The sequence below is a fragment of the Embiotoca jacksoni genome, unplaced genomic scaffold (genome assembly GCF_022577435.1).
Source record: "Embiotoca jacksoni isolate LCO1_2020_lvr unplaced genomic scaffold, fEmbJac1.0.p SCAF_15, whole genome shotgun sequence".
In the NCBI taxonomy this organism is placed as follows: domain Eukaryota; kingdom Metazoa; phylum Chordata; class Actinopteri; family Embiotocidae; genus Embiotoca; species Embiotoca jacksoni.
Window position 1 is genome coordinate 7665858 of NW_027185285.1, and position 25047 is coordinate 7690904.

At 36.2% G+C, this 25047-nt stretch overlaps 1 protein-coding gene and 1 long non-coding RNA gene across 3 annotated transcripts; both read left to right on the forward strand.

The window, feature by feature from the left end:
• Nucleotides 1–6812: 6812 nt before the first annotated feature.
• Nucleotides 6813–24514, forward strand: LOC138198095 (interferon-induced protein 44-like). Of its 2 annotated transcripts, XM_069149286.1 has the most exons (8): nt 6813–6935; nt 13285–13296; nt 18974–19007; nt 19629–19827; nt 21320–21469; nt 23206–23377; nt 23510–23610; nt 23741–24514. In XM_069149286.1, the coding sequence occupies exons 2-8, from the start codon at nt 13287–13289 to the stop codon at nt 23900–23902; spliced, it is 828 nt and encodes a 275-aa protein (XP_069005387.1). In that variant the 5' UTR covers nt 6813–6935; nt 13285–13286; the 3' UTR covers nt 23903–24514. The 2 variants fall into 2 exon arrangements, with proteins under 2 accessions (XP_069005387.1, XP_069005386.1); XM_069149285.1 differs by lacking the exons at nt 6813–6935; nt 13285–13296 and adding an exon at nt 18790–18881.
• Nucleotides 13397–17649, forward strand: LOC138198096 (uncharacterized). Its single transcript, XR_011178251.1, has 4 exons — nt 13397–13422; nt 14049–14247; nt 15738–15888; nt 17612–17649. It is a non-coding gene; the product is annotated as an uncharacterized lncRNA (long non-coding RNA).
• Nucleotides 24515–25047: the final 533 nt, after the last annotated feature.

Here is a 25047-nt window from a genome sequence, read left to right on the forward strand (position 1 = left end):
AATTGAACTCTGCACATGTTTGTGGCTGCATCTACTGAGACTGAATGTGTCTGCGTGTATCCACCAGAGGTCAGGATTTATCCTCATCATGGAAATCTGATGTTAAGGTGCACACTTGTGTGAACACCTCCTCCAGCTTGATCAGCCAATGTTCGACTAGTTTAGCTGCATGTTTTGTAATTACATGAAGGCATCGATGGCCAAACACAGCAGTGAGAAATGGATTTACAAATGAGGCGCTGCTGTCTATTTAAGCTTGTACAAGTGAAATTTGAACACAACAGAATAAAGAAACAAAACTTTTAGTACATGTGTTTTACGTTTCTCATCCCTTGTGACTCCCTTGATACTAACACCTGCACTAGAGGACGTCCCAGGACAAACTGTGTGTTAATACTGCCTGCAGACAGTGATCACCAAAACAAGGCGCAAAGTGGGCCAGAAGAGCATATTTTTTTTGTGCCACCTTTTGGGTAAACTTTGGGTAGTTTGGGTAAACTTCCTGTACATTTAGTTTTTTATGGAAACAATAAATAGAGAAATTTCAAACTAAAAATCTGAACCTATAGATAAAAGATCCCACTTTACAAATGATTATTGCTTAAGGTACAAAACTGGAATTAATATAATTCCCCTTTTTTCCAACTATAGGTGTTTTCTTTGCTGCTGGATCCCGTTCTGCATTGATTCCTGTAAAGATGTGGAGCACCGCTGTCCATCCTGCAACATGGTCATCTACATATACAAGCGATTGTGAAACTATCCCTCACTCTAAATGGGTCAGGTCTATCTGTAAATTATTAATAATCTTATTTGCCCGCTAACATTCTTGACATACTAATCAGATTAATTCAATATGGACTCTTCCACTCCTGACTGGGCATTTGATCACTCTTTTCTATCTCAATATGAACTGTAATTTTATATGTATTTCTATAGGAACTAATGTTTATCATTCATTGTAACTTTTATAAATTATCAAACAAAGGATATAAACCAACAAACATGTCAATAAAAATAATTATTTAACTGCCTAATGAATTGTTCTTGTTTGTCCTGTGGTGAATCCAGTTCATTTTTTTGGGAGTACATCCTGCTCCCTCTATTTCATACACTGTAAACCCAAATGCTCAAAATTATTAAATGGATTTAGTAGCAAACATTTTAATAAATAAAAAAATCGACTAACTAATATTTTGAGTTCCTGTGACATTTTCTTCCTTTTGACTTAAATAAACGGATAATATTTGATTAAAATAACTATTTTTGAGCATTAAGTAAGCAAAACTTATATGAGCACTGTCGGGCTGTATTATGCATGCAATCATACAATGTAGTCACTATGATCAAGAAAAACAATATAGAAAGCAATGAGGAAGATCAAGAGCCAAAAATACCAGGATGTCCTACTACATCTGGTTGCATTTTGCAGTAAGCAGGCCAGCATGCTTCTCTGGCTGTTCTGACCCACAATTCTCTGCGCAGTGAAAGGGTCATCACATCGATGTGCAAAAGGTAGGACTCTTTGAACTCATCATTTCAGTTATCAGGTATTTAAAAAAAAAAAAAAAAAAAAAGTTTTGCAATGAACTATTTTTAACTTGCAGTGCATTGCTAAAACCTATTCAAATGCTAACAGTTCTCCTAAATGATTAATACCTTGTTTTAAATTGTTTTGTAGCTCACCTGTGAGCCAGGCTCCAAATCATCTCCCACTATGGCTAGAAGGGTCATGATCTGGTCTCTGTTGTTCCCGCAAATACAGTATCTCTAATAAGTGACGAGGTTGTGAAGATGAGAGACGTCAGACTAGCAGCCAGTGAAATGGATAAGAATGGACATCACAATAGTTGTTATTTTATGTTGATTATAGTACAATGCTGTGTTTCATAACTCCACTCCTCCTTCTCCTCGAAAAACAAATGTGTAAAATACTGATTGATTTCTGTATCAACAGGAATTCCCCAGCTGGCTATTCTCCCCAAAATTGATGAAGCCTGTCCTGCGGTGAAAGAAATATATAAAGAATATCTATAAGAGCAAGTATCTGAAGAATCGGGTACGTTTCTGGTGTTCATTTAATTTCAGATGTGTTTTTAGATCTTGATAACTTGGAGTAAGTTGCACATTGGTCACCACTGTGCAGCTACTAAAACTAATAACAGAAATGCTCTTAATTCAAAACTTAGGTTGACAAAGTCCACACGTTGCTGGGCATTCCACTGAACTGCATCTTCCTTGTGAAGAACTATCATTCAGAGACGGAAACAGATGACGACATTAATGCTCCAATACTGTTCGCACTGAGACAGATGATTAACTTTGGAGAAGACTTCCTCAACAACCAGTAGATCTAATGTACTGCTGAGGCACAGCTTGCATAATTAAGGCAGAATAGAAATGGCTTGCTCAATAAAAACATCTAACAGTAACGAGCACGGTTAAACGTATATTAATTACATCATGCAAGACTTAATTGTATGCTTCTTATTTGATTTTAAAACCAAAATGTCTCTTGTTGCCTGTTTCCTTATCCTTCCTGAAAAATGCTCTTATAAATTATGATTTCATCCCGCTTTATTCTTGATACCAAGTTTTACTCATGAATCTTTGATGGTAAATCAAAACAAACAAGACACATCTGTGTTATTAGTGGCTACCTGCTCAGTCACATCAAAGCAAACACTTTTTACCCTCATTAGAGTGTCTTTGTCTTCATTGTCACATTCAAACTCAACCACCAACTTCATGTTTGTGGTTAACTTTGCACTACAATTTAACACATTCCATTACAACTAATAAAAGAAATGAATAAAAACTAAGATAGATCAGTGCTACTTCATTCATTGATAACTTCTGCAAAAGACTTGTGCCAGACGAAGAGAGAAAACGTGAAGTGGTATCCAGACTGTTGTTTTGGACAAATACGTGACCTTTTAGCACATCTCTTCTTGATAGATGTTTGTTTAACATGGCCTGTAAAGTGAATATAGCTGCTTTTACCGTGTGGTTTGCTAAATCACACTGTAATTATGAACAAAGTGCAATTCCTTGAAGTCATGTGGTTGGCTGTTACTTGAAGTGAAAAACAAGAAAGTGAAAGCAGATGGTTAAACTATAAAAAGGCGTTTGCATTATTTATTTGCATTGGCACTCTGTTCACAGGTAAGGGATTTTTCAGATTCAAATCCAACCACTTTATGATAATGTGAAAAAGTAAATGATCTCTACTAATTATCCTCTGATTTGGGTTACTCGTATGATGCTATTATTATTATTATTATTATTATTATTATTATTATTATTATTATTATTATTCCATTCTCAATTTAAATGTTGCCCAGATGTAGTGTTAAAAAATACAAATAAATGAACCAAAGGTTTTTTTTTCAAATTCAACTGTTCTGAATGTTTCAGCTGCTTTATTTATTCAATTTTATGTTTATACTGTAGTACTTGTACTATACACACTTTTATAAAATATCTACTGCAATTCATTAACTATGTTGCGCTTGAATCGGAAATATTGCAATTATGACGCTGCTTGGATAAAAAAAAGAAGAGTGTGGATCATAAAATTCTGTCACCTGATGACAACTGATGTCATTCTCATCCATCGGAAAAGATATTTATAAATTCAATAAAATACGACATAAAACTGTTCATTTCGGTTGTTTTCTCTGTGTTAAGAAAAAAATAGCTTATGTTATATGCCAACAAATTACTTTTGGGAATGGCATTTATATTTTTTTCATCCCAACAATATCTTTGTGGACTTTTTCATACTAAACTTTGCTGTGTGCTTTCGATTTGTTCAAACGTGATGTTGGGGAGTGCAAATTTTGAAGGTGCACTTGAATGCAGCACAGCACACTGTGAAGTGAAAAACAAGAAAAAGAAAGCAAATGGTTAAACTATAAAAAGGTGTTCGCATTGGCACTCTGTTCACGGGTGAAGGCTTTTTCAGATTCAAATCCAACCACTTTATGGTAATGTGAACAAGTAAATGATCTCTACTAATTATCCTCTGATTTTGGTTACTCGTATGATGTGATGATTATTATTATTATTATTATTATTATTATTATTATTATTATTATTCCATTCTCAATTTAAATGTTGTCCAAATGTAGTGTTAAAAAATACAAACAAATGAACCAAAGGTTTTTTTTCAAATTCAACTGTTCTGAATGTTTCAGCTGCTTTATTTATTCAATTTGTCTGACTTTTTTTGTTATGTTTATACTCATACTTGTGTGTAGTACTTATACTAAACACACTTTCATAAAATATCTACTGTAATTCAATAACTATGTTGATCCTGACTTGTTAATGACCCTCAAAATGAAAAATAGCTTGACCATTATTTATATTTAAGGAGCTTTGATATAACATTGACATGAATGTTAAACTAAACTAAGATCTTGATGATTTCTATTATATCTTCTTATCACCTTCATATATTTTGCCACAAAACATTTACATTTTTTTATTCCCGTTATATATTTACTGTCTATATCGATAAAATTTTCACTCTTTTATGGAATTTTATTTTTTTGGTCTATGTTGAAAATAACAAAACATTCATTATTTGTACTACTAGGATGATCAATTCATGTTAACATCTGATTTTAGGCCATCACAAAATTCCCTCTTCAGCTATTTTTCTGTAAGTTAATGCCCCCTTTCTTTTAACTTTCTCATTTTACAGACATGGGAGGCGGTAAGTTGTGATTACATTCTCAACTTCTTTTAAAAGGTTCTCATGGTTATTATTCACATTTTACTAATGATAACATTGAATTTTCCCTTTAGCTTTATTTAGTCAGCCATGGAGGCCTTTGCCAGTGTGAGTATTGTCGTATAATCCTATATCAGTAATCATTTGAATAGTGTGATTATGGTGTAAACAAAGTTTAAATATACGTACACCAATAAGGGACCATCAACCCCTTTTTTTTTTTTTTTTTTTTTTTTTTTCATTTTTTTTTTTCATTAGGGCCCGAGCACCAAGCATCGGTGCGAAAGCCCTATTGTATTTTGTAAAAATGTTCTTGGCAGTTAGTCGTTCGTCGTTCTTCTTCTCCTTACGTAAGTGATTTGCCTTTTTGGGAGCTTTATCATATTCAAAAACTCATGAAAGTGGATACACATATGTCTCCTGGCGAAAAATTTAGTATTCTAGTGGAGTCGCGAATGGGCGTGACCAAACGGCTCGAGAGCGCCCCCTAAAGAGATGCCCCGGCGGCCACATTTACCTAAATTCACGAAATCTGGTGGACACGTGTATCACACCTAGACGCACAAAAAAGTTACATTGCACCGTTACGTCAACTCGACAGGAAGTCCACCATTTTGAATTTAGTCGCCATTTTGGGCGATTCTGACAGGTTGTACTTTGTCGAACTTGTCCGAGGGATTTTGTCCGACCGACTTGAATTTAGGTTCTATGAATAGAAAACATGTTTGGGATTAAAAGTTGTATAAATAATTCGTTTTCATCAATGTGTGTACCCGTAGCGTGGTGGCCATTTTGAGTGTCTTGCCATGAAACTACGAGTTGCTTTAAATCTTATGTACATGGACCGACCTTCTCCAAACCTCACAGGTAGGATAACAGCCCCGCCCTGAAGACCCCTGTGGGGTAATATTCGCTCATAGTCATAGCGCCCCCTGTTGGCCTCTGGAAATTACACTTTTCATACTTTCACATTCTACGTCAAGCTGGTTGATCCCATGAACCTAAAGTCGGGTCACAATAACCTAAACATGTAGTTGATAATATATTGAGACATTCGTTCGACTTTGTCAATGGGCGTCGCCGTGACGATGCGGCAAAGTTTGATGTCTCGCCGTGACACAGGAAGTTGATGTTTAAGGTCAAAGGATGCTTGAAACCTCACAAAACATGTGACATACATCCGGCGTGGTGAGACGATACATCTGATGTGTTTTGCGAGTGGGCGTGGCCAAACGGCTCGCTCACTGTGACACAGGAAGTTGATGTTTAAGTAATGAAGTAAAACATTTTGTGATTTAAAAATAGATCGAAGGGAATGTGTTTAAAGGAATGCGCCTTATCTTATCTGATGAATCAGACGAGTTACCACAGACTGCGTCTACGACTGAAAACCACAAACTACTGCTGAAAACCGAAATTTCGGTTATATATATATATGTATATATATATATAAAAAACAGTCACAGAGAGAGAAACAAATACTTGGAGATGAAAGTAAAAACATCAGAAGTGTCAGTTGGAATATTTAAAATAAAACTCACGGTGATGCCGGGCGGCCAGAGATGCTGCAGGTGGTGGTGGTGGTGGTGATGATGATTATTACATTTACATAACATTACATTACTTTTCATTTAGCTGACGCTTTTATCCAAAGCGACTTACAATAAGTGCATTTCAACCATGAGGGTTCAAAACCCAGAACATGATGATGATGATGATGATGATGAGGAGGAGGTGCTGCTGCAACACATACTGATCACACACTGACACGATGCTGTTAAAAGGGAAATGTGTGTGTGTGAAACGAGCCTTCCTCTTTCACCTTCTCCTTCTCTCAGCTTCCCTCAAAGACACCACCTGAACTTCATCTCTGTGACGCGTTCACGTTCATGAGGTAAAACAGGAGGCGGGCCTGTCGCGAAGGAATGTGTTCTGACAGGCCAGTCTGGTTTTTAGGGTGCGAAGCCCTATTGTTTTTCAAGGAATTATTTTTAGGGCCCGAGCACCGATGGTGCGTTTGCTTCCACTTTCTTGTTTTTCACTTCAAGTAACAGCCAACCACATGACTTCAAGGAATTGCACTTTGTTCATAATTACACTGTGGTTTGCTAAAGGCAAAGTCAATGTGAAAGCAAACGGTTAAACTATAAAAAGGTGCTCACATTATTTCTTTGCATTGCCACTCTGTTCACAGGTAAGGGCTGTTTCAGATTCAAATTCAACCTCTTTCTGATAATGTGAAAAATTAAATGATCTCTACTAATTATCCTCTGATTTTGGTTACTTGTATGATGCTATTATTATGATTATTATGATTATGATTATTATTATGATTATGATTATTATTATTATTATTCCATTCTCAATTTAAATGTTGCCCAGATGTAGTGTTAAAAATACAAACAAATAAACCAAAGTTTTTTTTTTCAAATTCAACTGTTCTGAATGTTTCAGCTGCTTTATTTATTCAATTTGTCTGACTTTTAAAAAAAATTATGTTTATACTCATACTTATACTAAACACACTTTTGTAAAATATCTACTGCAATTCAATAACTATGTTGAGCTTGACTAGTTAATGACCCTCAAAATGAAAAATAGCTTGACCATTATTTATTTTTAAGGAGCTTTGATATAACATTGACATGAATGTTGAACTGAACTAAGATCTTGATGATTTCTATTATATCTTCTTATCACCTTCATATATTTTGCCACAAAACATTAAAAAAAATTTTTATTCCCGTTATATATTTACTGTCTATATCAATTAAATTTTCACTCTCTTCTGGAATTTAATTTTTTGTTCTATTTTGAAAATAACAAAACATTCATTATTTTTACTACTAAGATGATCAATTCATGTTAACATCTGATTTTAGGCCATCACCAACTTCCCTCTTCAGGTATTTTTCTGTAAGTTAATGCCCCCTTTCTTTTAACTTTCTCATTTTACAGATATGGGAGGCGGTAAGTCGTGATTACATTCTCAACTTCTTTTAAAAGGTTCTCATGGTTATTATTCACATTTTACTAATGATAACATTGAATTTTCCCTTTAGCATTATTCAGTCAGCCATGGAGGCCTTTGCCAGCGTGAGTATTGTCATATAATCCTATATCAGTAATCATTTGAATAGTGTGATTCTGGTGTAAACAAAGTTTAAATATACGTACACCAATAAGGGACCATCAACCCCTTTTTTTTTTTTCATCTTTTTTCATTTATTTTACTTCTTTATGTTTGTAAAATAATGGACACTTTTAGCATATTTATCCACATTCAGGAAATATTGGTAGAATGACGTGTGTCCAAAGTGCCTTCATATCTACTCTCTAATCTCACTAAGTACCGGAAATACTGATGTTATTGTCTCTTCTTTGCTGGGCGTTCCAGAAAGTGCAGATGTCTGATAAGAAGGGCCAGAGTGATCTTGGCTGTCTGTATACCATGGTGGAAAATCCTCAGAAATAAATGAAATTAAAAAAAATTGTAATCTGAATGCCACACACCAGGCATAGATATTTTTGAAGAGTCAAAGACTAACAGCCCAATTGAAGATTTTTTGACACAACAGTGTGAGAAACATAAAGTCATTGTGGTGCAGCTGTGTTCTGTTATGTTAGCGGATTGTTGTATGTTACAACAGAACATCGATAACAGTTTTGTGAAATCAAAAATAAAATACAGTATTTTAGAATAATTTGTTTTTTTTCTAGGGACTACCAGGAAAATCTTAAATTTGTGAAAAATTACCGGCCTCAAAACAAAGAGGTCAAACATCTCAGGATTCTGCTTCATGGACCAGTTGGTGCTGGCAAGTCCAGTTTCATCAACTCTGTTAACAGCATATTTCAAGACAGAATTACTGGCCAAGCTTTGACAGATGCTATCTCTGGGACCAGCTTTACCAAGGCGGTATGTACACCTGTTGATTTTGGTGATTACAAAAAATGTCATCCATAGATCCATATGTACCTGTAAAGATAGGGTAAGAAGATTACACGAGTAACCAAAAGAAAATCGTAAGGAAATAGAATTACCGCCTCATTCCTGTATGCCTCCAGCAACCAGTCAAGTTGCTGTTCCCATCCATCTTCGTCCAGACTCAAGGCGTAAACCCATATTCTATTGAAAATAGACCAAAGATAACATATCAAATGTTGAAATTGAGAAATTTAATTGCTGTTATTGTTTGAAAATATATAGATTTGACTTTATTAATCCCACAGCTGGGAAATTCAGTAATATATGATCATTTTGAATTTGATGCCAGCAACACATTTCAAAAAAGTTAGGACAGGGGCATGTTTACCACTGTGGTGTTGCTCTTTTGTTGAACAATACTCTGCAAAGGTTTGGTAACTTAGGGGAGACCAGTTGCTGGAGTTTTGGAAGTGAAATGTTGTCCCATTCTTGCCTGATAGAGGATTTCACCTGCTCAACAGTTTTTGATCTTCTTTGTCTTATTTTTTTGTTACATGATGCTCCAAATGTTTCAATGGGTGACAGGTCTGGACTGCAGGCAGGCCAGTTTAACACCTGGCTTCTTCTGCTACGGTGCCATGCTACTATAATACACGCAGAACATGATTTGGCATTGTCTTGCTGATATAAGCAAGGCCTTCCCTGAAAAAGACGTTGTCCGTGTGACAGCATATGCTATGTTGCCCCAGATGTGCAATGCCATGTGTACTAATACATCCTTATAGAATCACGGATGCTGGCTTTCGAACTGTGTGCTGAAAACAAGCTGGCGCTCTCCTCTTTAGCCCAGATGACAACGCGGCCATGAATACCAAATATAATCTAAAATTTTGATTGGTTCGACCACAGGACAGATTTCCACTTCGCCTCTTTCCATCTTAGGTGAGCTCGGGCCCAGAGAAGGCAGTTATTTTTACAGCTTGATGAACCCCTCCCATGCTTCACTGCTGAGAGATTCTTCCTCTCTTGAATGCTTTATTTATACTCAATCCTGTTACTGACATGTTCCCAGTTGACCTTATTAGTTGAGATGTCCCACCAGGTGTTACACGTCTTTTTTGCCACTGTACCAACTTTCTAAAAATGTGTTGCCTCCCTCAAATTTAAAATGAGCAGATATTTTTCGTGAAAAAAATATACTTTTAGTTTTAACATTTGATATATTGTCTTTGTTCCATTTTCAATTCAATGAAATGTTCTATTTTAGTTACATTATCTTATTTATATTTTTACATAGAGTCTCAACCTTTTTGGAAATAGAGTTATATTATAATTAAAAACAAGCAAGTTAAACAGATTACAGTGAAAATACAGGGCCACACACACAACATCAATGCAACAAACCTGATTACACATGTAATTTCTACTTAATTCTAATAAATTCTAATGCTGTACATAACTGTGCCTTCTACTTCACAGTACACTACTTACAAAATCAAAACAAAGGCGGGGAAGTTTTGTTCTTTGGTTTTCAACGACATCATGGGCTTTGAGCAAAAATATTGACGATGGAGTTCGTGTGGAAGATATCGTACAGGTCCTGAAGGGACATGTGCCAGAAGGTTACAAGGTGGAACCATTTGAACTCATAATTTTTTACTTCTGGCTGCGCTACAGTGCAGATGTGTTTTCTTCAGCTCCCTGCTTGCTCTCAGCTTTAGCTGTGCTTTGCGCTTTTTCTCCAATCTGCGAGTTTTCTGGCAGATCTAACTCGAATGTTCACTCCACCACTGGAACTCTCCCTGCACAACAGTTATGAGCTATTGCTTCAGAATGAAGTGTGCGATAACACTAAGTGTTTGGAAACTGGTAATTACACTACCAGCAATAAGGCTAATCGAAGCAAGAGAAACAGCCCCAAAATCACTGCTGGATCGAGAGCCAGAAAAGACACAGCCAGAGTCACACAGGAACCAAGCACTATTTTGATCGGGGACACCATAACCAAGCATGTTAAAATGGCAAAGACTGAAAATCTGCACTTGGATAGCACAGATGCTGTTGATATTGACAGATCTGATGCTCTTAAACCTGAGCGCAGCCTTCGATACGATTGACCGTGATATCCTGATCAATCGTCTTGGAGAGTCGGTTGTTCTGTCCAACAGTGTCTTAAACTGGTTCAAAACATACATCAGAGGAAAGAAGTTTTATGTCAGCATTGGAGCTCAAGTGTTAGAGAAACATGACAACTGCTGTGGGGTTCCACAGGGAAGCTACCTCGGTCCTTCACTTTTCTCACTTTACATGCTGCCACTGGGGAACATCATTAGAGAGAACAGTTTGTTTTCATAGTTATGCAGATGACACACAACTGTACATCGCTGCTGACAGTGTCGAAAACATCTTTTTTCCACCTTAGAAACATCGCCACGGTGTGTCCGTTTATAAATCAGACAGATGCCGAAAAGTTGATTCATGCCTTCCTTTCTAGCCGACTGGACTACTGTAATGCACTTTTTTACTGGTCTACCAAAGAAACAACAGATAGACTTCAGCTCATCCAAAACTCTGCAGCTCGAGTATTAACCAGAACCAAGAGAAGAGAACACATCAGTCCAGTTCTGGCTGCTCTGCACTGGCTGCCTGTAAGACACAGGATTGACTTTAAGGTCCTCCTCCTCACATACAAAGCTCTTAATGCGCTCGGACCAAGTTACATCGCTAACTCTCTGGTGAACTATGAGCCTTCAAGAACACTGAGTTCATCTGCTGCTGGTTTATTGGAGGTTCCCAGCAACAGCCGAAAGAAAATTCAGCTTTTGTCAGCTACGCTCCAAAGCTGTGGAACAAAGTACATGTAGACATCAGGGAAGCTAGCTCAGTTAATACTTTTAAAAGAAAGCTCAAAACATATCTTGTTACATTAGCCTTTAACTAACTACTTTTGAAGCTCTCTTGCACTTGCCTGCACTTGAACTACCGTGCCTTTTAAAATGGATATTGCTTATTTTATATTTTAACTCTATTTGTTTAATTTTATGCATTTCATCTGTTCTTCCACATTTCATTGCTTTTCATTATTTTTAAATGTTCCTTTAGATTTGTTTTTATGTCAAATACTGCGTATAATTATCATGCTGTAAAGCACTTACAGCACTTTGAATTGCATTTGCTGTATGAAAGGTGCTTTACAAATGATTATTATTGTTATTATTATTTAAGTTATGTTTTTTTATGTTTTGCATTTAACTAACTTTAAATGCAGTTCATTGCTCTGAAATATCTAAATGTCATTGTTTAATGGATCTCTTAAATGGTTAATATCTTGTTTTAAATTGTTTTCTAGTTCCTTCAATCACACCCAGTGACACAGAATGATCCTGGCTACAACTCAACTCCCACTCTGGATGACAGGGTCCACGTTCTTATCTCTGTTGTTCCCGTAAATACAATATCTATAATAAATGACAAGGTTGTAAAGAAGTTGAGAGACGTCAGTCTAGCAGCCAGTGAAATGGGTAAGAGTGGACGTCAGAAAAGTTATTATTTTATATGGATTAATGGCACTATACTGGGTTTTTTAATTGAACTGCCTCCCTTCTCCCGAAAAAACAAACGTGTCAAATGTGTCAAATGGCCTGTAAAGTGAATATAGCTGCTCTTACCATGTGATTTGCTCAACCACACTGTAATTATGAACAAAGTGCAATTCCTTGAAGTCATGTGGTTGGCTGTTACTTGAAGTGAAAAACAAGAAAGTGAAAGCAAACGGTTAAACTATAAAAAGGCGTTCGCATTATTTCTTTGCATTGGCACTCTGTTCACAGGTAAAGGCTTTTTCAGATTCAAATCCAACCACTTTATGATAATGTGCAAAAGTAAATGATCTCTACTAATTATCCTCTGATTTTGGTTACTCCTATGTTGTGATTATTATTATTATTATTATTATTATTATTATTATTATTATTATTATTATTATTATTATTATTATTATTATTATTCCATTCTCAATTTAAATGTTGCCCAAATGTAGTGTTAAAAAATACGAACAAATGAACCAAAGGTTTTTTTCAAATTCAACTGTTCTGAATGTTTCAGCTGCTTTATTTATTCAATTTGTCTGACTTTTTTTTTATTATGTTTATACTCATACTTGTGTGTAGTACTTATACTAAACACACTTTTATAAAATATCTACTGTAATTCAATAACTATGTTTAGCTTGACTAGTTAATGACCCTCAAAATGAAAAATAGCTTTACCATTATTTATATTTAAGGAGCTTTGATATAACATTGACATGAATGTTGAACTGAACTAAGATCTTGACGATTTCTATTATGTCTTATCACTTTCATATTTTTTGCCACAAAACATTTAATTTTTTTTATTCTCGTTATATATTTACTGTCTATATCAATAAAATTTTCACTCTCTTATGGAATTTAATTTTTTTGTTCTATTTTGAAAATAACAAAACATTCATTATTTTTACCACTAGGATGATCAATTCATGTTAACATCTGATTTTAGGCCATCACTAAATTCCCTCTTCAGGTATTTTTCTGTAAGTTAATGCCCCCTTTCTTTTAATTTTTTCATTTCACAGATATGGGAGGCGGTAAGTTGTGATTACATTCTCAACTTCTTTTAAAAGGTTCTCATGGTTATTGTTCACATTTTACTAATGATAACATTGAATTTTCCCTTTAGCATTGTTTAGTCAGCCATGGAGGCCTTTGCCAGCGTGAGTATTGTCATATAATCCTATATCAGTAATCATTTGAATAGTGTGATTATGGTGTAAATAAAGTTTAAATATACGGACACCAATAAGGGACCATCAACCACTTTTTTTTTTTTTTCATCTTTTTTCATTTATCTTACTTCTTTATGTTTGTAAAATAATGGACACTTTTAGCATATTTATCCACATTCAGGAAATATTGGTAGAATGACGTGTGTCCAAAGTGCCTCCATATCTACTCTCTAATCTCACTAAGTACCGGAAATACTGATGTTATTGTCTCTTCTTTGCTGGGCGTTCCAGAAAGTGCAGATGTCTGATAAGAAGGGCCAGAGTGATCTTGGCTGTCTGTATACCATGGTGGAAAATCCTCAGAAATAAATGAAATAAAAAAAAATTGTAATCTGAATGCCACACACCAGGCATAGATATTTTTGAAGAGTCAAAGACTAACAGCCCAATTGAAGATTTTTTGACACAACAGTGTGAGAAACATAAAGTCATTGTGGTGCAGCTGTGTTCTGTTATGTTAGCGGATTGTTGTATGTTACAACAGAACATCGATAACAGTTTTGTGAAATCAAAAATAAAATACAGTATTTTAGAATAATTTGTTTTTTTTCTAGGGACTACCAGGAAAATCTTAAATTTGTGAAAAATTACCGGCCTCAAAACAAAGAGGTCAAACATCTCAGGATTCTGCTTCATGGACCAGTTGGTGCTGGCAAGTCCAGTTTCATCAACTCTGTTAACAGCATATTTCAAGACAGAATTACTGGCCAAGCTTTGACAGATGCTATCTCTGGGACCAGCTTTACCAAGGCGGTATGTACACCTGTTGATTTTGGTGATTACAAAAAATGTCATCCATAGATCCATATGTACCTGTAAAGATAGGGTAAGAAGATTACACGAGTAACCAAAAGAAAATCGTAAGGAAATAGAATTACCGCCTCATTCCTGTATGCCTCCAGCAACCAGTCAAGTTGCTGTTCCCATCCATCTTCGTCCAGACTCAAGGCGTAAACCCATATTCTATTGAAAATAGACCAAAGATAACATATCAAATGTTGAAATTGAGAAATTTAATTGCTGTTATTGTTTGAAAATATATAGATTTGACTTTATTAATCCCACAGCTGGGAAATTCAGTAATATATGATCATTTTGAATTTGATGCCAGCAACACATTTCAAAAAAGTTAGGACAGGGGCATGTTTACCACTGTGGTGTTGCTCTTTTGTTGAACAATACTCTGCAAAGGTTTGGTAACTTAGGGGAGACCAGTTGCTGGAGTTTTGGAAGTGAAATGTTGTCCCATTCTTGCCATATAGAGGATTTCACCTGCTCAACAGTTTTTTGATCTTCCTTGTCTTATTTTTTTTGTTACATGATGCTCCAAATGTTTCAATGGGTGACGGGTCTGGACTGCAGGCAGGCCAGTTTAACACCTGGCTTCTTCTGCTACGATGCCATGCTACTATAATACGCGCAGAACATGATTTGGCATTGTCTTGCTGATATAAGCAAGGCCTTCCCTGAAAAAGACGTTGTCCGTGTGACAGCATATGCTATGTTGCCCCAGATGTGCAATGCCATGTGTACTAATACATCCTTATAGAATCACGGATGCTGGCTTTCGAACTGTGTGCTGAAAACAAGCTGGCGCTCTCCTCTTTAGCCCAGATGACAACGCGGCCATGAATACCAAATATAATCTAAAATTTTGATTGGTTCGACCACAGGACAGATTTCCACTTCGCCTCTTTCCATCTTAGGTGAGCTCGGGCCCAGAGAAGGCAGTTATTTTTACAGCTTGATGAACCCCTCCCTTGCTTCACTGCTGAGAGATTCTTCCTCTCTTGAATGCTTTATTTATACTCAATCCTGTTACTGACATGTTCCCAGTTGACCTTATTAGTTGAGATGTCCCACCAGGTGTTACACGTCTTTTTTGCCACTGTACCAACTTTCTAAAAATGTGTTGCCTCCCTCAAATTTAAAATGAGCAGATATTTTTCGTGAAAAAAATATATTTTTAGTTTTAACATTTGATATATTGTCTTTGTTCCATTTTCAATTCAATGAAATGTTCTATTTTAGTTACATTATCTTATTTATATTTTTACATAGAGTCTCAACCTTTTTGGAAATAGAGTTATATTATAATTAAAAACAAGCAAGTTAAACAGATTACAGTGAAAATACAGGGCCACACACACAACATCAATGCAACAAACCTGATTACACATGTAATTTCTACTTAATTCTAATAAATTCTAATGCTGTACATAACTGTGCCTTCTACTTCACAGTACACTACTTACAAAATCAAAACAAAGGCGGGGAAGTTTTGTTCTTTGGTTTTCAACGACATCATGGGCTTTGAGCAAAAATATTGACGATGGAGTTCGTGTGGAAGATATCGTACAGGTCCTGAAGGGACATGTGCCAGAAGGTTACAAGGTGGAACCATTTGAACTCATAATTTTTTACTTCTGGCTGCGCTACAGTGCAGATGTGTTTTCTTCAGCTCCCTGCTTGCTCTCAGCTTTAGCTGTGCTTTGCGCTTTTTCTCCAATCTGCGAGTTTTCTGGCAGATCTAGCTCGAATGTTCACTCCACCACTGGAACTCTCCCTGCACAACAGTTATGAGCTATTGCTTCAGAATGAAGTGTGCGATAACACTAAGTGTTTGGAAACTGGTAATTACACTACCAGCAATAAGGCTAATCGAAGCAAGAGAAACAGCCCCAAAATCACTGCTGGATCGAGAGCCAGAAAAGACACAGCCAGAGTCACACAGGAACCAAGCACTATTTTGATCGGGGACACCATAACCAAGCATGTTAAAATGGCAAAGACTGAAAATCTGCACTTGGATAGCACAGATGCTGTTGATATTGACAGATCTGATGCTCTTAAACCTGAGCGCAGCCTTCGATATGATTGACCGTGATATCCTGATCAATCGTCTTGGAGAGTCGGTTGTTCTGTCCAACAGTGTCTTAAACTGGTTCAAAACATACATCAGAGGAAAGAAGTTTTATGTCAGCATTGGAGCTCAAGTGTTAGAGAAACATGACAACTGCTGTGGGGTTCCACAGGGAAGCTACCTCGGTCCTTCACTTTTCTCACTTTACATGCTGCCACTGGGGAACATCATTAGAGAGAACAGTTTGTTTTCATAGTTATGCAGATGACACACAACTGTACATCGCTGCTGACAGTGTCGAAAACATCTTTTTTCCACCTTAGAAACATCGCCACGGTGTGTCCGTTTATAAATCAGACAGATGCCGAAAAGTTGATTCATGCCTTCCTTTCTAGCCGACTGGACTACTGTAATGCACTTTTTTACTGGTCTACCAAAGAAACAACAGATAGACTTCAGCTCATCCAAAACTCTGCAGCTCGAGTATTAACCAGAACCAAGAGAAGAGAACACATCAGTCCAGTTCTGGCTGCTCTGCACTGGCTGCCTGTAAGACACAGGATTGACTTTAAGGTCCTCCTCCTCACATACAAAGCTCTTAATGCGCTCGGACCAAGTTACATCGCTAACTCTCTGGTGAACTATGAGCCTTCAAGAACACTGAGTTCATCTGCTGCTGGTTTATTGGAGGTTCCCAGCAACAGCCGAAAGAAAATTCAGCTTTTGTCAGCTACGCTCCAAAGCTGTGGAACAAAGTACATGTAGATATCAGGGAAGCTAGCTCAGTTAATACTTTTAAAAGAAAGCTCAAAACATATCTCTTTACATAAGCCTTTAACTAACTACTTTTGAAGCTCTCTTGCACTTGCCTGCACTTGAACTACTGTGCCTTTTAAAATGGATATTGCTTATTTTATATTTTAACTCTATTTGTTTAATTTTATGCATTTCATCTGTTCTTCCACATTTCATTGCTTTTCATTATTTTTAAATATTCCTTTAGATTTGTTTTTATGTCAAATACTGCATATAATTATCATGCTGTAAAGCACTTCCAGCAATTTGAACTGCATTTGCTGTATGAAAGGTGCTTTACAAATGATTATTATTATTATTATTATTATTTAAGTTATGTTTTTTTTATGTTTTGCATTTAACTAACTTTAAATGCAGTTCATTGGTCTGACATATCTAAATGTCATTGTTTAATGGATCTCTTAAATGGTTAATACCTTGTTTTAAATTGTTTTCTAGTTTCTTCCATCACGCCCAGTGACACAGAATGATCCTGGCTACAACTCAACTCCCACTCTGGATGACAGGGTCCACGTTCTTATTACTGTTGTTCCCGTAAATACAGTATCTCTAATAAATGACAAGGTTGTAAAGAAGTTGAGAGATGTCAGACTAGCAGCCAGTGAAATGGGTAAGAGTGGACGTCACAAAAGTTATTATTTTATATGGATTAATGGTACGATACTGGTTTTTATAATTGAACTGCCTCCCTTCTCCCGAAAAAACAAATGTGTCAAATGTGTCAAATGGCCTGTAAAGTGAATATAGCTGCTCTTACCATGTGATTTGCTCAACCACACTGTAATTATGAACAAAGTGCAATTCCTTGAAGTCATGTGGTTGGCTGTTACTTGAAGTGAAAAACAAGAAAGTGAAAGGAAACGGTTAAACTATAAAAAGGCGTTCGCATTATTTCTTTGCATTGGCACTCTGTTCACAGGTAAGGGCTTTTTCAGATTCAAATCCAACCACTTTATGATAATGTGCAAAAGTAAATGATCTCTACTAATTATCCTCTGATTTTGGTTACTCGTATGATGTGATTATTATTATTATTATTATCATTATTATTATTATTATTATTATTATTATTATTATTATTCCATTCTCAATTTAAATGTTGCCCAAATGTAGTGTTAAAAAATACAAACAAATGAACCAAAGGTTTTTTTTCAAATTCAACTGTTCTGAATGTTTCAGCTGCTTTATTTATTCAATTTGTCTGACTTTTTTTTTTATTATGTTTATACTCATACTTGTGTGTAGTACTTATACTAAACACACTTTTATAAAATATCTACTGTAATTCAATAACTATGTTGATCCTGACTCGTTAATGGCCCTCAAAATGAAAAATAGCTTGACCATTATTTATATTTAAGGAGCTTTGATATAACATTGACATGAATGTTGAACTGAACTAAGATCTTGATGATTTCTATTGTATCTTCTTATCACCTTCATATAGTTTGCCACGAAACATTTACATTTTTTTTTATTCCCGTTATATATTTACTGTCTATATCAATACAATTTTCACTCTCTTATGGAATTTAATTTTTTTGTTCTATTTTGAAAATAACAAAACATTCATTATTTTTACTACTAAGATGATCAATTCATGTTAACATCTGATTTTAGGCCATCACTAAATTCCCTCTTCAGGTATTTTTCTGTAAGTTAATGCCCCCTTTCTTTTAACTTTCTCATTTTACAGATATGGGAGGCGGTAAGTCGTGATTACATTCTCAACTTCTTTTAAAAGGTTCTCATGGTTATTATTCACATTTTACTAATGATAACATTGAATTTTCCCTTTAGCATTATTCAGTCAGCCATGGAGGCCTTTGCCAGCGTGAGTATTGTCGTATAATCCTATATCAGTAATCATTTGAATAGTGTGATTATGGTGTAAACAAAGTTTAAATATACGTACACCAACCATCAACCCCTTTTTTTTTTTCTTTTTTTTTTTTTTCATTTATCTTACTTCTTTATGTCCGGAAAATAATGGACACTTTTAGCATATTTATCCACATTAAGGAAATATTGGTAGAATGACGTGTGTCCAAAGTGCCTTCATATCTACTCTCTAATCTCACTAAGTACCGGAAATACTGATGTTATTGTCTCTTCTTTGCTGGGCGTTCCAGAATGTGCGGATGTCTGATAAGAAGGGCCAGAGTGATCTTGGCTGTCTGTATACCATGGTGGAAAATCCTCAGAAATAAATGAAATTAAAAAAAATTGTAATCTGAATGCCACACACCAGGCATAGATATTTTTGAATATTCAAAGACTAACAGCCCAATTGAAGATTTTTTGACACAACAGTGTGAGAAACATAAAGTCATTGTGGTGCAGCTGTGTTCTGTTATGTTAGCGGATTGTTGTATGTTACAACAGAACATCGATAACAGTTTTGTGAAATCAATAATAAAATACAGTATTTTAGAATAATTTGTTTTTTTTCTAGGAACTACCAGGAAAATCTTAATTTTGTGAAAAATTACCAGCCTCAAAACAAAGATGTCAAACATCTCAGGATTCTGCTTCATGGACCAGTTGGTGCTGGCAAGTCCAGTTTCATCAACTCTGTTGACAGCATATTTCAAGACAGAATTACTGGCCAAGCTTTGGCAGATGCTATCTCTGGGGCCAGCTTTACCAAGGCGGTATGTACACCTGTTGATTTTGGTGATTACAAAAAAAATGTCATCCATAGATCCATATGTACCTGTAAAGATAGGGTAAGATGATAACACGAGTAACCAAAAGAAAATCGTAAGGAAATAGAATTACCGCCTCATTCCTGTATGCCTCCAGCAACCAGTCAAGTTGCTGTTCCCATCCATCTTCGTCCAGACTCAAGGCATAAACCCATATTCTATTGAAAATAGACCAAAGATAACAAATCAAATGTTGAAATTGAGAAATGTAATTGCTGTTATTGTTTGAAAATATATAGATTTGACTTTATTAATCCCACAGCTGGGAAATTCAGTAATATATGATCATTTTGAATTTGATGCCAGCAACACATTTAAAAAAAAGTTGGGACAGGGGCATGTTTACCATTGTGGTGTTGCTCTTTTGTTGAACAATACTCTGCAAAGGTTTGGTAACTTAGGGGAGACCAGTTGCTGGAGTTTTGGAAGTGAAATGTTGTCCCATTCTTGCCTGATAGAGGATTTCACCTGCTCAACAGTTTTTTGATCTTCCTTGTCTTATTTTTTTGTTACATGATGCTCCAAATGTTTCAATGGGTGACAGGTCTGGACTGCAGGCAGGCCAGTTTAACACCTGGCTTCTTCTGCTACGGTGCCATGCTACTATAATACACGCAGAACATGATTTGGCATTGTCTTGCTGATATAAGCAAGGCCTTCCCTGAAAAAGACGTTGTCCGTGTGACAGCATATGCTATGTTGCCCCAGATGTGCAATGCCATGTGTACTAATGCATCCTTATAGAATCACGGATGCTGGCTTTCGAACTGTGTGCTGAAAACAAGCTGGCGCTCTCCTCTTTAGCCCGGATGACAACGCGGCCATGAATACCAAATATAATCTAAAATTTTGATTGGTTCGACCACAGGACAGATTTCCACTTCGCCTCTTTCCATCTTAGGTGAGCTCGGGCCCAGAGAAGGCAGTTATTTTTACAGCTTGATGAACCCCTCCCTTGCTTCACTGCTGAGAGATTCTTCCTCTCTTGAATGCTTTATTTATACTCAATCCTGTTACTGACATGTTCCCAGTTGACCTTATTAGTTGAGATGTCCCACCAGGTGTTACACGTCTTTTTTGCCACTGTACCAACTTTCTAAAAATGTGTTGCCTCCCTCAAATTTAAAATGAGCAGATATTTTTCGTGAAAAAAATATATTTTTAGTTTTAACATTTGATATATTGTCTTTGTTCCATTTTCAATTCAATGAAATGTTCTATTTTAGTTACATTATCTTATTTATATTTTTACATAGAGTCTCAACCTTTTTGGAAATAGAGTTATATTATAATTAAAAACAAGCAAGTTAAACAGATTACAGTGAAAATACAGGGCCACACACACAACATCAATGCAACAAACCTGATTACACATGTAATTTCTACTTAATTCTAATAAATTCTAATGCTGTACATAACTGTGCCTTCTACTTCACAGTACACTACTTACAAAATCAAAACAAAGGCGGGGAAGTTTTGTTCTTTGGTTTTCAACGACATCATGGGCTTTGAGCAAAATATTGACGATGGAGTTCGTGTGGAAGATATCGTACAGGTCCTGAAGGGACATGTGCCAGAAGGTTACAAGGTGGAACCATTTGAACTCATAATTTTTTACTTCTGGCTGCGCTACAGTGCAGATGTGTTTTCTTCAGCTCCCTGCTTGCTCTCAGCTTTAGCTGTGCTTTGCGCTTTTTCTCCAATCTGCGAGTTTTCTGGCAGATCTAGCTCGAATGTTCACTCCACCACTGGAACTCTCCCTGCACAACAGTTATGAGCTATTGCTTCAGAATGAAGTGTGCGATAACACTAAGTGTTTGGAAACTGGTAATTACACTACCAGCAATAAGGCTAATCGAAGCAAGAGAAACAGCCCCAAAATCACTGCTGGATCGAGAGCCAGAAAAGACACAGCCAGAGTCACACAGGAACCAAGCACTATTTTGATCGGGGACACCATAACCAAGCATGTTAAAATGGCAAAGACTGAAAATCTGCACTTGGATAGCACAGATGCTGTTGATATTGACAGATCTGATGCTCTTAAACCTGAGCGCAGCCTTCGATATGATTGACCGTGATATCCTGATCAATCGTCTTGGAGAGTCGGTTGGTCTGTCCGACAGTGTCTTAAACTGGTTCAAAACATACATCAGAGGGAAGAAGTTTTATGTCAGCATTGGAGCTCACGTGTTAGAGAAAAATGACAACTGCTGTGGGGTTCAACAGGGAAGCTACCTCGGTCCTTCACTTTTCTCACTTTACATGCTGCCACTGGGGAACATCATTAGAGAGAACAGTTTGTTTTCATAGTTATGCAGATGACACACAACTGTACATCGCTGCTGACAGTGTCGAAAACGTATTTTTTCCACCTCAGAAACATCGCCACGGTGTGTCCGTTTATAAATCAGACAGATGCCGAAAAGTTGATTCATGCCTTCCTTTCTAGCCGACTGGACTACTGTAATGCACTTTTTTACTGGTCTACCAAAGAAACAACAGATAGAATTCAGCTCATCCAAAACTCTGCAGCTCGAGTATTAACCAGAACCAAGAGAAGAGAACACATCAATCCAGTTCTGGCTGCTCTGCACTGGCTGCCTGTAAGACACAGGATTGACTTTAAGGTCCTCCTCCTCACATACAAAGCTCTAAATGCGCTCGGACCAAGTTACATCGCTAACTCTCTGGTGAACTATGAGCCTTCAAGAACACTGAGTTCATCTGCTGCTGGTTTATTGGAGGTTCCCAGCAACAGCCGAAAGAAAATTCAGCTTTTGTCAGCTACGCTCCAAAGCTGTGGAACAAAGTACATGTAGATATCAGGGAAGCTAGCTCAGTTAATACTTTTAAAAGAAAGCTCAAAACATATCTCTTTACATAAGCCTTTAACTAACTACTTTTGAAGCTCTCTTGCACTTGCCTGCACTTGAACTACTGTGTCTTTTAAAATGGATATTACTTATTTTATATTTTAACTCTATTTGTTTAATTTTATGCATTTTATCTGTTCTTATGCATTTCATCTGTTCTCATGCATTTTATCTGTTCTTATACATTTCATTGCTTTTCATTATTTTTAAATGTTTCTTTATATTTTTTTTAATGCAAATACTGCATATAATTATTATGCTGTAAAGCACTTTGAACTGCATTTGCTGTATGAAAGGTGCTTTACAAATTATTATTATTATTTACGTTGTGTTTTTATGTTTTGCATTTAACTAACTTTAAATGCAGTTCATTGCTCTGAAATATCTAAATGTCATTGTTTAATGGATCTCTTAAATGGTTAATATCTTGTTTTAAATTGTTTTCTAGTTCCTTCAATCACACCCAGTGACACAGAATGATCCTGGCTACAACTCAACTCCCACTCTGGATGACAGGGTCCACGTTCTTATCTCTGTTTTTCCAGCAAATACAATATCTCTAATAAGTGACGAGGTTGTGAAGAAGTTGAGAGAAGTCAGACTAGCAGCCAGTGAAATGGGTAAGAGTGGACGTCACAAAAGTTATTATTTTATATGGATTAATGGTACGATACTGGTTTTTATAATTGAACTGCCTCCCTTCTCCCCAAAAAACAAATGTGTAAAATACTGATTGATTTCTGTGTCAACAGGAATTCCCCAGCTGGCTATTATCACCAAAGTTGATGAAGTCTGTCCTAAGGTGAAAGGAAATGTAAAGAACATCTATAAGAGCAAGTATCTGAAGGATCAGGTAAGTTTCTGGTGTTCATTTAATTTCAGATGTATTTTTAGATCTTGATAACTTGGAATAAATTGCACATTGGTCACCACTGTGCAGCAAATGAAACTAAGAACAGAAATGCTCTTAATTCAAAACTTAGGTTGACCAAGTCCAGACGTTGCTGGGCATTCCACTGAACTGCATCTTCCTTGTGAAGAACTATCATTCAGAGATGAAAACGGATGATGACATTAATGCTCCAATACTGTTCGCACTGAGACAGATGATTCACTTTGGAGAAGACTTCCTCAACAACCAGTAGATCTAATGTACTGCTGATGCACAGCTTGCATAATTAAGGCAGAATAGAAATGGCTTGCTTGGTAAAAATATTCAATGATGTGCATCGCACATTTTTTATTTTTCATTTTCAAGCATGTTATGCATATAATAGTCATTCAATCATGCAAGACTTCCTTTTATGTTTCTTATTTGAGTTCAAAACTTGGTTGAAATGTTTGTTTTTGGCTGTTATTTTTCGTATGAAACCATGACTTGTTAAACAATGCATTATGAATTATATCCTTCATCAAAGCAAGCGGTGTTTACGCTCATTGGAGTGAATGGTAAAAACCTGAGTGTCTTTATGTCACAATCAAGTCACATTTAACTCAAGCAACGACTTCATATTTGTGGTTACCTTTACTACAATTTCAATTAAAAAAAAACCCATCAACAACACAGAGTGCTTCATTCCTTCTTTGATGACCTCTGTGAAAGATGTGCCAGATAGAAAGAAAGAAAGTTAGTTGTGTTAGATGTTGTTTTGGACAATTATGTTGTGTTTCACCACATCTCTTCCAGTTACAGAGATATTTACAGCCCTTCCCAAGATGGTTTTACATTTTTCTTTCACCTTATTATCCATTTGGGTCACCATGAAGGTAGAAAGTTTATGATCAGAGATTCTCCTCTTTGACAAGATGAATGTTTGACATGTCTACACAAGATTGTCAGGCGTGGATCAGCATTCACATTTATAATGCACTTACAGTAGCACAATTTTTGCAATAAAGAAGTGCGCTTCTTTTTAAATGAATGTTGATGTATTGATTTTAGGTCATTGATGAGTCACAATGTTTTCTTGTTTTTAGGTAAACGTTGCTAAGGTCCTGTAGTAAATCCTGAGAAGACTCTTATTTGTTTTGATTGCATTTTGAATTTTAGGGGTAACCATTTTGCTGAGCTGGTACAGGAAACTGTCTGAAGAGTTCTGAAAAAGTGAATTCAGTGAGAGATGTGTTACTACAGTAAAAACACTAAATGAAGTAGAATGACACGTGCCTCATATATATTTGTATTTATGCCTTAAAGCATTCCTTTGAAGCTGATCAAAATAGTCTGAACACTCAATATAATAGTCCTCTTATTCACTTTGGGGCTGAGTGACTTTCTTTTCCCGTATGT